Source organism: Arvicola amphibius, chromosome 2, assembly GCF_903992535.2.
Source record: "Arvicola amphibius chromosome 2, mArvAmp1.2, whole genome shotgun sequence".
Lineage (NCBI taxonomy): Eukaryota > Metazoa > Chordata > Mammalia > Rodentia > Cricetidae > Arvicola > Arvicola amphibius.
In genome coordinates, this window is record NC_052048.2 from 146,453,721 (window position 1) to 146,469,442 (window position 15,722).

General features: G+C 47.6%; 1 protein-coding gene across 3 annotated transcripts in view; it reads right to left on the reverse strand.

Annotated features, from left to right (window-relative positions):
- The window catches only part of Dpp6 (dipeptidyl peptidase like 6), a 655,432-nt gene that overhangs the window by 162,541 nt on the left and 477,169 nt on the right, over positions 1–15,722 (reverse strand). For 2 of the 3 annotated variants that reach the window (XM_038318721.1, XM_038318723.1), the window contains exon 7: positions 9,882–9,953. The exons of the other annotated variant lie outside the window; for it this stretch is intronic. In XM_038318721.1, the coding sequence (XP_038174649.1) occupies positions 9,882–9,953 (72 nt within the window). The remainder of the gene's footprint in view (positions 1–9,881; positions 9,954–15,722) is intronic. 3 annotated transcript variants of the gene reach the window in all.

Sequence of the window (15,722 nt, forward strand, 5' to 3'; positions counted from 1 at the left end):
CTCAAATAGACTGCTCCCTCAAATAGACTGCTCCCCTACAAAGACCCCTCTCCCACAGAGACAGTTCAGTTCAGCCTATTCCTGACAAATCTCAACAATGACAACCTACATTCTTATTTTTAGGTCTTTCATAGTAGAGTAAACATTTCAAGAAAAAAAAAAAAAAACCTGGCTGAAGATTCTAGCATTCTTCCTCAGGGTTTCTCACAGTGTGAGCAGCTGAGTTAATTAACCATCAGACAAGTTGTTAAATGTAAAATCTTTTACGTAATAACACCAAGCTTTTCCAATTTCCATGAATTCTGGAACTTATACTCATAAATTTGACATTTAATTTTACTTTCACTACAGGATATCACTCATTGAGCAAGGATCTGTTGAAGCCCCACATTCTGCTCCACACTGAGCAGTGGGCCGTGGAAGCCACAAATGTGATGGAAAACATCTTTCGTCCTTGAACAGCTCGCATCTGATCTGGGAAATGAAGCTATTCAAAAGCGAAAAGTGGAATAATAAAACAGAAGCGTGTGATTAGCTGCCGCAGGACGTGGGACTGGTGATCTTCAGCAGCTCCGAGGGAGGGAGGCTGCCATGACTCACTGTGGATGAGGAGATGGAGCCCTTCTCCAATTAGGAAACCATTTGGGGATTTCAAGGGAGAGGTGTTACTTCAGACCAAATGGGACGGCTCTCAAGGGTCCTCTGTGCAGCACAGAGCAGTCTTAGCAGCACGTGGGCAGAGAGCAGCCCGCTCCAGGTCACAGGAAACATCTCCAGACCATCAGCATCTATCTGCATCAGCCCTGGCTGCAGACACAGCTGCGGTCATCCTCTCCCTCCACAAAGGCCATTTCAATCCCTGTCTTGTTACAGTATCTCTAGACTATCCTTAAATGTAGCCTTCCTTGATGCATACCTCTGGTCCTGCTCCTAACATCGCTCTGATACATGATCCTGAAACTCCCTAACCTAATATTGCCAAGGCTGATGGGGGATACTGTTCCAAACTAGACTTCTCATAAGAAATACTACACCATCCCAGCCACAGTTGCATCAAGGAAGCTCTGGCGAGGATGGGAACAGGCAACAAGGTCAAGCCTTGTTTGTAAGGCTCACATGCCTTTATTCCTAATTGCATTTCATTAAGCATGGGTTCCATTGCCTTGCTGGCCTATTCCTTTTTGAGCTTCTCCAGCCGTCCCTCCTGCTGTTCTCCTAGTCTCTGGTAATGGTAATGCTTCACTGAGGTTAACCTTTTCAGTTGTGACCCGTGAGTGGGGTCCTGTGGTTCTTGTCTCTCTATGCCTTGCTTATTTCACCTAACATAGTAATCCGTTCTGAAGCATGTTGGCACAAATGGCAGGCTTTCGTGCTTTCTTGTTTTCTATTGTGTATACCTGATGCGTTTTCATCCCCACTCCTTCTGTGTAGGCTGACTTTGGGATGCAGCTCTACAGCGAAACCTAGTGCAGATGCTTCTTCAACACACTGCATGGTATCTGAGGGATTCACGCCTGGCAGTGGGCGTGCTGGAGCATGTGTGATAGCTCTCCGCTCAGTTTTCTGCAACCACGGTGCTGTTTGCCAAGAGGCTCGATTTACATCCTCACCAGTTCTTGCTATGTCATTTCGATGACAGCCACTTCAATGCACAGAGGTGATAACCCCTTCCCCAAGGCTACCCTAGTGATTTCCCTAGTGGTTTCTGATAGTAAGTGCTTTTTTTAAATTAAAGATTTATTCAGTTTTATTTTATGTGTTTGAATGTTTTGCCTGCTTGCATGTATATGCACTATGTATGTACCTAGTGCCCACAGAGGCCAGAAGGCAACATCTAATGCCCTGGACTGGAGTTACAGACAGTTGTGAGCCACCAGGTTGGTGCTGGCAACTGCACTTGGGTCCTCCATAAGAACAGATATGTGTTCTTAACCATGGAACCATCTCTCCAGCCTCCAAACATTTTTTCATATACCAGTGAACCATCCTGATCAATCGAGGGCCATTACCTATTCTAAATTAGATTATTTATATTTTACTATTGAGCTCCTTATCTGTTCTGGATATTTATCCCTTTCAGATACACAATTGGCAAGTATTTTCTCCCATGCTGGAGGCTGCCTCTTTCAGTCATAATTTTTAATGCTTGTGAGATAGCTCTTCTAAATCATGGTTAGGGTCAGAATCAGGGTCAGGGTCTATGTGAGGACCAGGATCAGGGTCAGGGTCAGGGTTAATATTAGGATTAGAATCAGTGTTGAGGTCAGGGTTAGAGCTAGAGTTCAATTAGGTTAGCATTAGGGTCATGGCTGGGGTTAAGGTTAGTGTTACTATTATGGTCCGGGTCAGGTTTCCCCAAATGGTCCTTGGTAACCACTTTGGATTCTCCAGCTTTTAGGCACTACTTGTGTAGGTGGCAGTGCTTATGCACTTAGCTTGGCTTCCTCTGAGAAAGGAGTGCTCTGTCACCACCCGTGTGCTTTATGTCTCCTATTGCAGCTCCCACTTTTTAATGCATGAATTTTCTCTTAGGCTCGTCTTCTATTGGCATGGCATGATGGAGGAGGAATTCCTACCACCAGTAGCCTTTAAGGTACCCACCCACTTGGGCGTGGCCTCTTATACTATTTGTGCCCGTGTAAAGTGCCTGTTTGACCTCTCTTTGCAGCTGCGGGATTCGGTTGCTATTCCCCATTCCAGCAGAGGACTGTAATCTGTGAGTCTACTCCTAAATAAATAACCCTCTATTATTCTCAGTTCTGAGCTAGTGTGGGATTTCTTTTAAGCGTCTGTCTTCCTTTAAAATGTGCACATTTTTTCACTTCCTCTACAATTTCTCAGTAATCAATTTGCTTTCATACTTTTTAATCCTTTCAGAGAGATGGTCAGCGGCATGAGTGGTCCTGAGTCTTCAATAATTGAGTCCTAACTTCTCCAGTTTCCTTACTCACGATCCTGGCACTGGACTCCTCCATCCCTTCAGGCCATTTGCCAAGAAGTTACCTTATTTACTTGAGTGCAAGTGGATATTAAAGTGATTTGGCCCCATAGAGCTGCAAAGTATGACAGATGTGTTACATTTGAGGGGGGGCCCCTGGTAAAACTCATTAATCATTTGCTAAACTGCCTCCACCCTTATTTGAGAACACTGAAGGCAAGCTCTCTCCCTGCAATATTAATTTCTTGGCTACTTTCATGGATTCAGGGTCCATGATAGATGTTTTTTACAGGGAATACCGAATTAACCCAAACTGATTAGCGTTTATAAGTTATTAATGTGATGTCACTTTGGTCTGGTCTTCTCTGCACACATGATGTTTCACTACTGACTTCTTGCTGGAAAGATCAATAGAGCTCCTATCACTGCGCGTGCCAACTTCAGCACAATGCTCCCTGCCCCTTGCTAGCACAGGCAGGCCCCAGGAAGGGACAACACTCTTGGGAAAGCTGCATCCTTGGCAGTGTGCTGCCATTACCTAGTTCCTTGCTGTTGTCCACCAATCTGAGAAGATTCTTGGGAGCTCAGTGGCATGGTTACCTGGGATTATATGGCTCTTGGGGGCAGATGACCATGAACCTCAGTGGGGCTTGGTGTCATGACTCGCAGGGGGATGGGTAGAATAGGTGGTAGGACTGGAAAATATGAGTACTGTAGCTCTTGGAGGCAGGCTGTCATGGTTTCCTGGGGGTTTGGTGTTATGGCTCTTTGGGTGCTGGGTGGCATGGCTTTTGGGTAGTGGGAGACATAGCTATAGGAACAGAAGCATCATTGTTAGCTAACAATGTCTTCCTAAATGTATAGATACCAACTTATGGGGAGCTAAAGATTCAGAGGGAGCTAAATTGACACCATGCTTCCTTAACCTCAACTTTGCTCCCCAGAGCTGGAGAAGGACAGGGTGTAGAGCCTGGGAGTGTCACCCACAATGCACTAGCGTGTTGTGGATTCCACTGGACACCCACAGAAAGTGTTCTTCAAGGAAGCTGCCTCCATTTCCAGATACAAACTTACCATTGAAAACGTACACATTGCTTTCTTCGCTCTCTGTACCTTCTTAATGTGAATGTTATGGCAACAAGGAAGCCACAACTTGTTGGGTTTGCTCTTTACCCCACAATGACTTTAAATAAACAACTTAGAAAATGCAGTGACTCTGCTCACTGTCATGGGAACTGCATTGCAGATAGGGATGACAGTAGGAAAGGGTTGGGGCCCATTTCCAGGGCAGGAACCTGAAGTTCTGGTGATTTGGCATCTTAGTCACCTAAGTGCCAGAACCAAGACTTGAACCTGTCCTTTCCAGTCTAAAGCTCTTCTTCGTAATGGTTTGTGCAAAAACATAACCAACAAGGTAGCTTCCCTCTCCCTCTACAGCTCAACTTTAGCTATGACAAAGGTGCAGGCACAGGTGGTCTATGGTAAACCTTGGAATTCCTGGTGGCTCTTCTGGATTCAAAAGCTGCCTTCTTCCTGGTTCCTGGTGTTTCCCTTCCAGCTTGGCAGAGGCCTCCTGCCTGCCCTTGACCTGGGAATGTGCGGTGGCTCACGGCAGATGCAGCAGCCATTAAAGTCTTCTGTCTGCTCCTGACCATACAAGAGAAGGCTGGGGTCCCCTCTCCCTAGGCCCTGCTCTGCTCCATGGCCTCAGAACCTGAGCTTCTGGCGGGGGGTGGGGGGGGGATTGGCATCTTCAAGACAGAAGCTCCACCCTCAGGGCTATCACCTCCCACACGGTTGCTCCATTTCACCGGCCATTCTGGTGTTTCATGGGTACCTCCTCTTGGGTTGAGGTGTTGCCGCGCTGACAGGGATCTCACAACTCTAAGGGAATACTGTCATGCTCTTTAAGGCAGAGACCTAAAGGTCATACAGTGAATCAGGGCGCATGTGAAAAACTTTCAGCTCAGGTTTTTCTGAACCCTTACTGACTCACGGAAAATGAGTCAACACACTGTGTAAGGGGAAGAGGCATGGGAGGGACATATATACTAATGAGAGGGACATTTCCCTTCAGCTGTTGATTGGCATAAGAGGCAATCAAGCTTAGGATGGACTTGACTGAAGAGCCACTGCCACCTGGTCATGGCTCTGAGGACACCTGTCACATAAGAGTTGGGCCTGTGCAGAGTAAAGAATGTAGGTGGAGAAGAGAAGGGAGGGGAAAGGACTGGGACATCAGACCATGTGTGGGCAGGGGCCAGGGCCAGCCATGATTATAGCGACCCAATTGGGACAGGAAGTCAGACCTCAGGGGGCAGTCGGGACTTGATGTTATGCTGAACTGATCTGATGACCGCTGGATCAAGCAGGCAGTCTGGGACCTGGAATGGGCAGTTTGATCCTACAGTTGTGCCCTCGGTAGCAGTGTTTAAGTAAGATATCAGGATATAAGGATCTTGGTTAAAAATGAAGAGGTCACACATACAGGGCAACTGCCCACCTCCTAAGCTCCTGTGTGGTGGCTTGAATGACAATGGTCCCCAGAGGCTCATATGTTTGAAGGCTAGGTCCACAGTTAGTGCAACTCTTTGGGAAGGATCAGGAGGTGTGGCCTTATTAGTGGGAGTGTCACTGAGGGTGGAGTTTCAAAAGCACATGCAATTCCCAATCAGTTCTCTCTCTCTCTCTGCCTTGTGCTTATGGATCTGATGTAAGCTCTCAGCTACTTCTCCAGCACCATGCCCACTTGCCTGCTGCTATGATGACCATGAAGCTATTAGCAAGACCCCAATTAAATGTTTTCTTTTACAAGTGGCCTTGGTTGTATTGTCTCTTTATAGCAATAGATTAGTAACTTAGACACATCACTATCATGGACGCTTTCCTGGAATGGATAGCTATAACAGTGGGTTGGGGGACCATTTTAAGGGATGAGAGACTGAAGGAGAGGGAGCAGATACAGTGGCTGAGGCCTATGAGTGCTCATGAGAAAAACGCTTTCAGTCAGAGGCAGAGGTCAGTGGGAAAAGAGATCATCTTTCTCCCAGGTTCCCAGAACCCTACAGTGTCTGGAAGGGCTTGGAATGGAAGCAAATGAGTTCATGAAAGAATGACAGACGTGTGCACACAGCAAGGACTGGCCTCCAATGGCGGCTAACTGGCCATCCACAGCAGTCATCAGCCATAGTGACCATTCCCCAGAGTTCTAGAGGAAGGGAGAATGCTTGGGAACACAGCACACTCTGCCTTGATATCCTGCCAAGAGAGCTGCTGTCCTAACCCTTCGAATACACGAACTGATCTGAGTGATGATTCCTGACTCCCTGGGTCCATGGCCTTTCCAGAAAAACCACTCCAAGGTCTAGACAACCATATAACCCGTGGAGTGCTTCATCATCAAGTCTAGCTGAGAGCCTGACTTCTTAGCTGTATTCTCCTGCTTTAGAACAGTCTCCTGATGCTGCAGACACAGGCTCTCATGGCTGGGGAGGTAAAGACCGAGCAGTCTTGTCTTCTCAGATGGAAGTAAGACCTTTGAACTCTTCCCTTGAACACCCCAGCCCATGTGCTGCGTCTACCTGCTCCTTGGGGTGTGCGGTCTCGGAGGCCCTCCCCTCACCACCCACAGGCTTTCTGGCCAACTTTGCTGATTGCTCATCATTTTTTCACATCCTGGGCTATTGAAGATTTCCCAGAGGCCTTATTAAATGCTCTTCCCAAAGCTGCTCATTTATCACTGCCAAGGTGGCCAGCCAGCCCGAGAGGAGCCGTCTCTTGGTCTCTGATCTTGAGAGCTCTAGCAGTGTCCCGTCCTGAATCCTCAGTGCTGTCTAACACTGTTGTGCACTGTCTCTGCAAAAATTTCCCAATCTTCTTCTATCCACAGGAAGAAAGTCCCCTCCCCGCACCCAATCCCACTCTGACTCTCAGCTACTTCATACACATTCCCCAGGCTCCTATACTCCCCAGCTCAAGACAGGAAGCAGCCTGGACTCCAGCTGTGCATTCTAAGAGGGAGGAAGTCACCTTCCTGCCTTCAGCCTGTCTGCCTTTATTCAATGGCTCTAGCAAAAGCAAAATCTAGGAGAGCAAAAACCTATTTCTATGCCAGTTGGGGGCGGGGCCTGCAGAGCATTTGCGCTCTCCAGAGATACCCTGGGCTTCTCAGTTAGGCAGGGAGGGGCTCATCTGAAGAGGAGACAAGGAAGACGGACCCTTGTGAAGTTCCACACTTGCTGTGACTCCATAGCTGAAAACACAGAAAAATGAATCTGGCCATTTCATGTGAGCAATTGTGGGCAACTGGAACACTAATGCAGCAAACAGACACTGGTGTTGCAGAATGAGAATGAGGGGGAAATGTCTCCTTTGCCTCCTCCTCTTCTCTCATTCCCTCCCCTCCCCTCTCCCTCTCCGCTCTCCCCCTCCCCTCCCTCCTCCGCTCTCCCCCTCCCCTCTTCCCCTCCCCTTTCCCTTCCCCTCCCCTCCCCTCTCCTGTCTTCTCCTCTCCTCCCCTCTCCTCCCCCTCCCCATCCTTTCTCTTTCTCTCTTCTCCCCTCCTCTCTAATCCTCTCCTGGCTTTGCCTACCTTCTTCTCCCCTCTCCTCTTTCCTCTCTTCCTCCGGCTCCCTAAGATAGGTCTCACAACTGTAGCCCAAGCTGGGCTGAGCTTATTTGTCGCTCAGGCTGGCGTCTCTAATCCTCTGCCCCAGCCTTCTGAATCCCTGAGTGCTAGGATTATAGGCGTGAGCTATCCCGCCTGACTTCTCCCTGTGCTGTGATGGGGCACAAGACCTTGCCATCCATGAGGTGCACTCATTCTGGACCACAGGATCTAAAAGTGCAGTACAGCTGTCTCCAAGTGAGAGCTGTCAACCAGAGGCACACAGAGTATAGTTGAGAATGAGCAGAAAGACTGTGGCCATATCCCCTAGTGGCAAAGCTCCACATCATAGGCATAGCTCAGCACCCTGATGGGCGGTGTGCTGCGGGGTTCTGAAAGCTCCTGGTGGAGCTGACTGCAGCTGTGTTCTCTGCTCCCCAAGGAGATCCAGTTGCTGCAGCATGACTCGTTATCATTAGAGCAGATTTACTGCAGGGAGCAATATTTACCTTTAAAAATAAAACGGCGAGGAGGGATTTGCTGCCTGTCGCTTAATAGATTAATGTTCACAAGGTTCCTGATTGCAGCTTTCCTCTGCAGACACACAGCGCTCAGAGACTGACTGTGCTCAGGGTGGTAGCCCTGGGGTGAGGGTTCTCTCAGGTGAGGACACACAGCAGGACAGGATAATCCTCCTGGGGTTAGTAAGTTTTATCCTAACATGACGGTACAACGGTACACTGTCCACAACTATGTTTGTGTTAAACAGTAAGAAAGAGGTAGCTGGAGCAGAAACCTTAAGGCTTGGCTGCATGGCCCCAAGCACCTACCATTACAGGACTTGGCTGATTTCCAACATATAGGACCCATTCGCCACTATGGGTTATACTGCTTCTTAGAGTCAGTACACAGATCTACAGGAAGAGCTTCTGACTTAATGTCAGTTTAAATTCAGTGAGGCCTGCTGGTTCACAGCATTAAAACCACATTTCAGCAATGAATACTTACTGGACACTGAGTTCCTTGAAACAGAAAGGGAGTACAGTTTTCCCCCCACTGTGAGTGCTGAACACAGAGTCCTAGATCTCTGCTAGCCACTCCCCTCTGATTACTCTATGCTTAATGCTTAAGACCACACACATATACTAGTGAGCTAATAAGCAATTTGCTTACGAATTTAGTTTTCCAACACCGGTAAATTCTTCCTGAGTACCCGCTCTCTTTGCCTTATGCTTTTATGCTCAGATGGTGAGACCTACCAGCACCCTACATGGCATTGCATGTGACCAAAATCTTCCCCACAGTGACATGCGGGACCTTACAGAGGGTTCCTGGATAAAGTGGAGAAGTCACACCAGTGTTCTGTTTGCTGTTAGTTACTCTTTAGGAGGTCAAGCAAGGTCATCTTTGTCATCCTCTGTTTCCACTCCTGTGTGATGGCTTTGGACAGGGAAGGGGCGGACCGAGTGAGAAGCTGGAGCAGTCATCTCTAGACTCATCCTCCCCCAAACGCCGCTGGATGGAACTCAAGAGTGCCGGCCCTGTCTCCCCCACTGTCGGAGGGCCTGGGTGTGAAGAAAGCGGGTGCACTCCAGAGCTTATTGCTACCAAACCACGGTTTGATAAGGAGGCAGGAGGCATGTCAGACACACAGAGACCTTGGCCAGGAAACCAGTACTGGTGTCTTTTTCCCGCAACAGAAAATAGACCACCCTGCTTCTCAGTTCCTGCCCTCACTTTTGTGACTGAGCCTGGATGCCAGGCTGGGCACACTGGGCTACTGACCAACCAATAGGGAGTACAGGGGCCGCCTGTGGATGCCAGAAGGTGTCAGGTACCCTGGAGAGCTGGAGTTACTAGCAGATGTGAGTGGCCTGACATGGGTGCTAGGAACCAGACTCATGTCTTCTAGAGGAGCAGCAAGTGTTCTTACTGCTGAGCCATCTCTTCAGCCACATCCATCAGTCAGCCTTAAAAGATGCAGGTGCCAGAACTCTGTGCAGGCTCCAGGACAAAGTGGAGATGCTTTCTGTGACTGCACTGAGGGACTGTCACCCTCTGCCCTGGCACCCCCATCAATGGCTCTTCCAAATGTTACATTGATTTTAGCCAGTTAGACCCACTGAAATATCTCCAGTTGGCTAGACACTTATCTAAAACTTAATCTCTTTTCTCCCTCCCTCCCTCCATCCCTTCCTCCCTCCCCTCCCTTCCTCCCCCCCACGTGGGCACGCCCCAGATATTATTCAGATTAAACAGTTTAGAAAAATTAACTCTCATTAGTTAACTCAGTAAAATTCAAAATGTGGCATTGAACCCGGCTTGCTTACCAGCTGCCTGGCCTTTCGGACCCCACCCCGCATACTGAAGCTTTGCATTGCTGACTTCTGGTGGGTCCAGACTCTGAGGGTCCCTGAGGAAACAGACAGACAGACAGAAACAAAGCACAATGTTGGGAACCAAGAATTTACTGTGCTTCCACTTATCCTCTGCTGGGGTCTTATTCTTTCCCCGTCTCTTAGTTACTGAACAATACGTCTCACTCAGCTTCCACCGCATTCCTGCCGATGTACATAATTTATATGAAGCTGAAATACGTCCACTGCTACTTAATCCAAATGGTAAACTATTCATCAGGAGAAAACATGCAGAGAACTATATAGATCAATTTTTAAAATGTCCAGGGCAGTTAACATTAAAACGAAACCCACAGCCAAGCGGCAATAATCCCACACCCGATGTCTTTCATTGCTGGCTTTCTTGCAGATAATTCTTTTCTAAGTATGAAGCCAGGTCATCCTGACCTTCGAAAGCCAGTGGCCTCAGGATGAATTGTATTCTCGCATGATACAGAGAATGAGAAAGGGGAGGAGACTCGGGAGAGGGAGAGAGGGAGACGAATTCAAAGATGTTTTTCCTATTCAACGTTTCTTGCATTTTTCATTCCTTTTTATTTGGGGTACTTTCCAAGTGTGTCTACATGGGAGTCAGCTTGTAGATAAACACACATATGAGCTGTGTATGAATGTATACATGCTCAGCTGTGTGTGCACGCATGCATGTGCAGCTAGGAGCCAAAAGTTTAATGCTGGATGTCTTTCCTAATTTTTGAGTCAGGGTCTCTCATTAATCCGGAAGCTTGTCCATCTGGCCTATCTGGCTGGCCTGGAACCTCGTGCTGGAGAGCAGGCACATGTACTACTTGGTTTTTTCCTGGGTGCTTTGTAAATGCCTTATGCTTTCATAGCGCATTTTACTGACAGATCCGCCTCCCAAGCCCCATTTGTTTTCATTCTTTATTTACGGATATGGAAAATACTTGACAACCAAATACTGTCTATATATTCAAATGTCCTAATAAATCAAAGCCACAAGTAAAACACCATGAAACACTCCACAGGTAGAAAGAAGGGTCTTCACATTTCTTTGGGGGGTACCACCCTACCCGTGGAATGGCATCCGTGTTCTGGGGGAGCTGATGGCCAAGGGAGCACCTGCCCTGATGTCATAGTTCCTCCACTGAAGCCAGAGCCATGAAAGTGCTGGCTTATGAATCAAGAAAGAATAGGTGAATGGTCGCCTGGACTTTGGGAAAGGCAGAGGCACTGACTGAGTTTAGGGGGTTTTGCAAAGGGGCGGGGCAAGAGGGAAGAAATAAGAAACATGTCTTTAAAGTGATCAGCTTTCAAACACAGAAAATTCCAGAGTAATTTGAACAACACTGCAAGAATCAGACAAAACAAAACCAGGAAGAAACAGAGGAGGAGAAGAATGGGGAGGCAAAGTTCCCTAGGGCCTCAGGGAAGTGTGAGGACAGGTGACAAGAGGTTCATATATGGGGGAAGGCAGCTGGGGACAACAGTCTTCAGGAAGGAGAAAAGCTAGGAAGCATGAGGGGGTCTGGACATTGCAGATTACAGACGGGTTCTTAATAAACTCCAGACCCCGACCTCCCCTGCCCCTGGTGGTGTGTTGTGTGTGTGTGTGTGTGTGTGTGTGTGTACCTGTAGAAGCCAGGGAGGGGTGTTGGATCCCACTGGAGTTTGGATGTTGCTAGCAGCTGTGACCATTCCTAGATGGGTTCTGAGAACCACACTCTGTCCCTCTGAAGAGGAGCCTGTGCTCTTCACCGCCTTTGCTGCTAAGAGGCATGCTCCAGCCCAGAGAGCATGGTTTGAATGTTATAACCTTGTAAGAAGGCTATGTGAGGTGATGGGTGCTCTAGTGAGTCATAGTCTGTAGTGTCCTGACAAAGCAAAAAAATCAATCTAAATATCCTAAAATACGTATTTATTATTTGTTAGTTTAGTCCCTCCCGTCCCTCTAAATACCGTTAACAAACAGCAAATTATAGCGAGGCTGTGAAAGAGAACAAAGCTTTCTGTAGACCAGGAGAGCGATTTCGTGATGGTTGACAGAGGTCGCAGAAGAGCAGGGTCAGTCTGCTAGCTTGTCTTACAGGACTTAGGAACACTGCAGGCATGAAGTCATTTATGAAAAAGAAGTCAATCAGCTAGGTCAGCTAGCTAGGGGGTTGGTGGAATGGGGTGGAAGGAAGTCTGGGGTTAGGGAGGATGGCATTTCTCGGAGCTCATGCTTTCAACCAATTAACCGAGACAAAGGTGTCCCTCAGGAAGTGGAGACATTGGCCTCCTTCATCTTGTGAAAGCCAAGAGAAATGGTTTGTACTGAGTTCAACAGCATGCCAGTGGGTTGCTAAGTCAACATCACTCTGAAGATACAGGTCTCTCCTTTCTCCTAGCTGTCTCATACTCTTAATGCAACCCAATGACTCCAGGATTCCCCCAATGAGCCACCCATTGGGGTTGCAGCCATCCACCCAGGGTGTCCTCAAGGAGAGGACAGCCAGGAAGTGGTGGGATTCCATCACTAATAGCACAGGAGTTTGAACCAATAGAGTAACTCAGCCTAAGTACCTTTTCCTTGCATGTGAATCGGGAATATTAATGCTCGCCTGTGGATAACGTTCAGCAATACACCCGTACATGGAGCGGGGCAGCACAGAGCTCCTTGCAGCCATGTTCCAGAGGGATGCCAGCTTAATCCTTGATAAAATGACAGGTAATTAATTTGACCACACATTATAATGAGTGTGTGTGTCCTTAGCTTCTCATTTAATTAGTTGGACCAGTGGGTTGAGTACTGATAAGTGTTATTGTAATGACTATTTATATGAAAGGTGTTTTAAAACGGCTAATCACTTATCAGACATCAAGACAAATTTGGCTCTCTGGGACTCAGCAGTGAAAGCAAATCAGTGAACCCCTAAGAGTGGCAGGTGACAGGAAGCCAGGCTTAGGGTTGCCACCCCATCACCTACACTCGCTATGGTGAAGTAAATATCTTGATTTTCACACTTGGATCCCACGACATCAATTGCTTTGCTTCTAGTTAAAAGAAGGCTTTAGGGTGATTCTCCCAGTGTCCCTCCACTGGGTGTGCCTTCCTTGCTCAGTAAACATTCTGCAGTTTCTCCTCATACCATCTTGCCCCTGCCTGATGTGGTTCTTATACAGTCCTGCCCTGTCTTACAAACACAAGGTTTCCAATGAACTGCCTTATATATTTACACATGGACCATAGAGAACCACAGGAGAGCTACATTGGACACACGCGGTGAGTGTGTGTGTGTGTGTGTGTGTGTGTGTGTGTGTGAGAGAGAGAGAGAGAGAGAGAGATGAGATGAGCGAGAGAGAGAGAGAGAGAGAGAGAGAGAGACTCACTCAGTTGGTCACTGACCATTGGTCATAGCGTTCTGCATTCTCAATTTCATCCCAGTCCTTCATCTCTGTTTGTCTCCTTTTGTGGGCAAGCAGATGGCCCTGTGCTCACCTTCAGGTAAGAACCTTCCACTCCTTTGTGTGTGCTGAGGGTTTGGTGCTGCACCCAAGCAGGACTCCTCCACAAGATCAGATCCACCTGCATCTGAGGTTTCCCACTGCCCAGTCTTGCTTCTACCTCTGTCCCTTTGCAGCCCAGACAATATGCAGCAGCCTGGAGACTTTTCCTCCTCAGTCGCTGGTCCCACTTTTTTCTCTATGGGCGACATTCCTAAACCCTCTGCCTTCTCCTCCTCAGCATCTGAAGACCCCACTGGCTTTTTAGGGTATCACATCTTCTCAAGACACACTGGTCCCTCATCAGTGTTTGGACAGCATCCTCTTGGGGCCAGGACTATTTTCCTTTGCATTTTTTCTTCTGGGGGAACTTTTATTATCGCTGTGCTTTAAATCATCTTGAGTGCTCACAAGAGTTGACAATAATGCACCCATATTATTGCTATCCCATCTAGGCCTTGCATTTATCATCATCAGTTGTGCACCTCGCACTGAATGCTGTGGCTGACTCCGGTGCTTGCCTTCTGCCTCATATCACAGTGGCAGCTTCACAAGGATTCGTCTGCTTTCTGCTCCCCTAGCTCTCACTCCCTGCTCTGGCAACTGCTATCTTCTCAGCTGCTGATACTCCTGTTCTAGAAGGTCCCACATCTGCAGTCTCTTCAGAACGGCCTCCTTTTTTGAGGTGATGAATTCAAGCTCTCAGGTTTGGCTTGTTTCCCAGGACTACACTCACTCTCACGGTCCCCCTTCTGTCTTCTTCATGTTCCTAACCCTCCAGGGTCCTGAACCAACTAGAAAAGACAGGTGAATGGAAGCTCCTCATCCGACCAGCACCCGTCCACATCGAGCCAGGCTGGATTATTACCCACAACATCTTTTTAACCAACCCCCGCCCATGGTAAACAGGACTGGGGAGAGAATTCAGTGCCCTGCTGCAGAAGCATGGGGACGGAGTCCAGATCCCCAGCATCTATGTGAAAGTTGGGGTGCGGAGGCACTGTGACACCCATCACTGGGGAGAAGAGAGAAGAAGATCTCTGGGGCTTGTTGGCTAGCCAGTGAGCTCTGGGTTCAGTGTGGGGGACTCTGACTCAAACAAATGAGAAGGTCAAGGTCCCTTTGTCACATAGGAGACCACAGCAGTAACCTCTGATGAATACCCAAGGGGTCCATGTATATCCAACCTGTGGCCTATGGGCCACATGCAGGCAGCATAGCTAAGATGCAGACCAACACAGACTCATGAACTTACTTACATATTCATTTATATTGTGTTTTGCAACTTTATGGATTTTTGAGCATAAACTTTAGATGACAATGACAGCATCGTATCCCAGTGTTAAATGTTGGACATGGCTGCCAGCCCAGCCTGTGGTTGTATGGGTTATTCTGAAATTTTTAGTGTGTATGTAAGAGGAAAAGGACACAAAGGAACTTGCTATGAATTTGGGGGGCGTCTTCTAGTGCCCTCCCCCATCCCTCCTCCTTTAACTTTCTTACTCATTTTATTCTAAAGAATGTGCACTGGGCTCCGCGATGAATCATCTCCAGGAGAGATGGATTGGTGAAAACTGATTAAGGAAGCATAAAATGATCTGAACTTCGCATAGCTCAAACTAATCACAAGATCCATTTCTGATTTGCTTATTTGAGCAATAACAACACAGGGCATAAATCATCCGGATTCTGAAGAGTGAATTAGTGCCCAGCCAAGTTTGCTCATTTATCTTCCAGAGCTATTTTGAGGGATTGAAAAAGCTTCTCTTAGCAGCAATGACATTTGGGAGAAAGAAAAGATAAAATTTGCTTTTTCCCTGGCTCTAAACTTTCATGACTAAATCATAAAAAAACCCTACCATTTTCATATCAAATATTGCAAGTTTACTCATATGCTTACCACAGTAGGAGACACAAAAGGATACATAAGTACTATCCATAGTAGGTGCACATTGATTACAAATGCATAGTAGGTCAGCAAGGGTCAGATTAGCAACCTTTAGTTCCTGAGGGGATCAGAAAAGTACTCATAATAGTTGAAAACCTAGCTCAGTGACTAGATAGTCTTGTTGCCTTTCTCATAACTGTAAGTCATATCATTTAAGCTCCTGGGCCAGGGGGTCCCACTCCATCGGTACTTCCAATGTGGCTGGCAATTAAGCAATGCTAGTGCCCCCATCCCATGCCCCCACCCCATGCAGGATCTGGACTCTGATCATTGAAGTGTGACGGGGCAGCAGGCTGGACTGCTCCTGAGGGACTCCATTGTCTCCTGGACACACTGATGGCAAAGTCACATGGCAAGAGGTCACATGGCAAA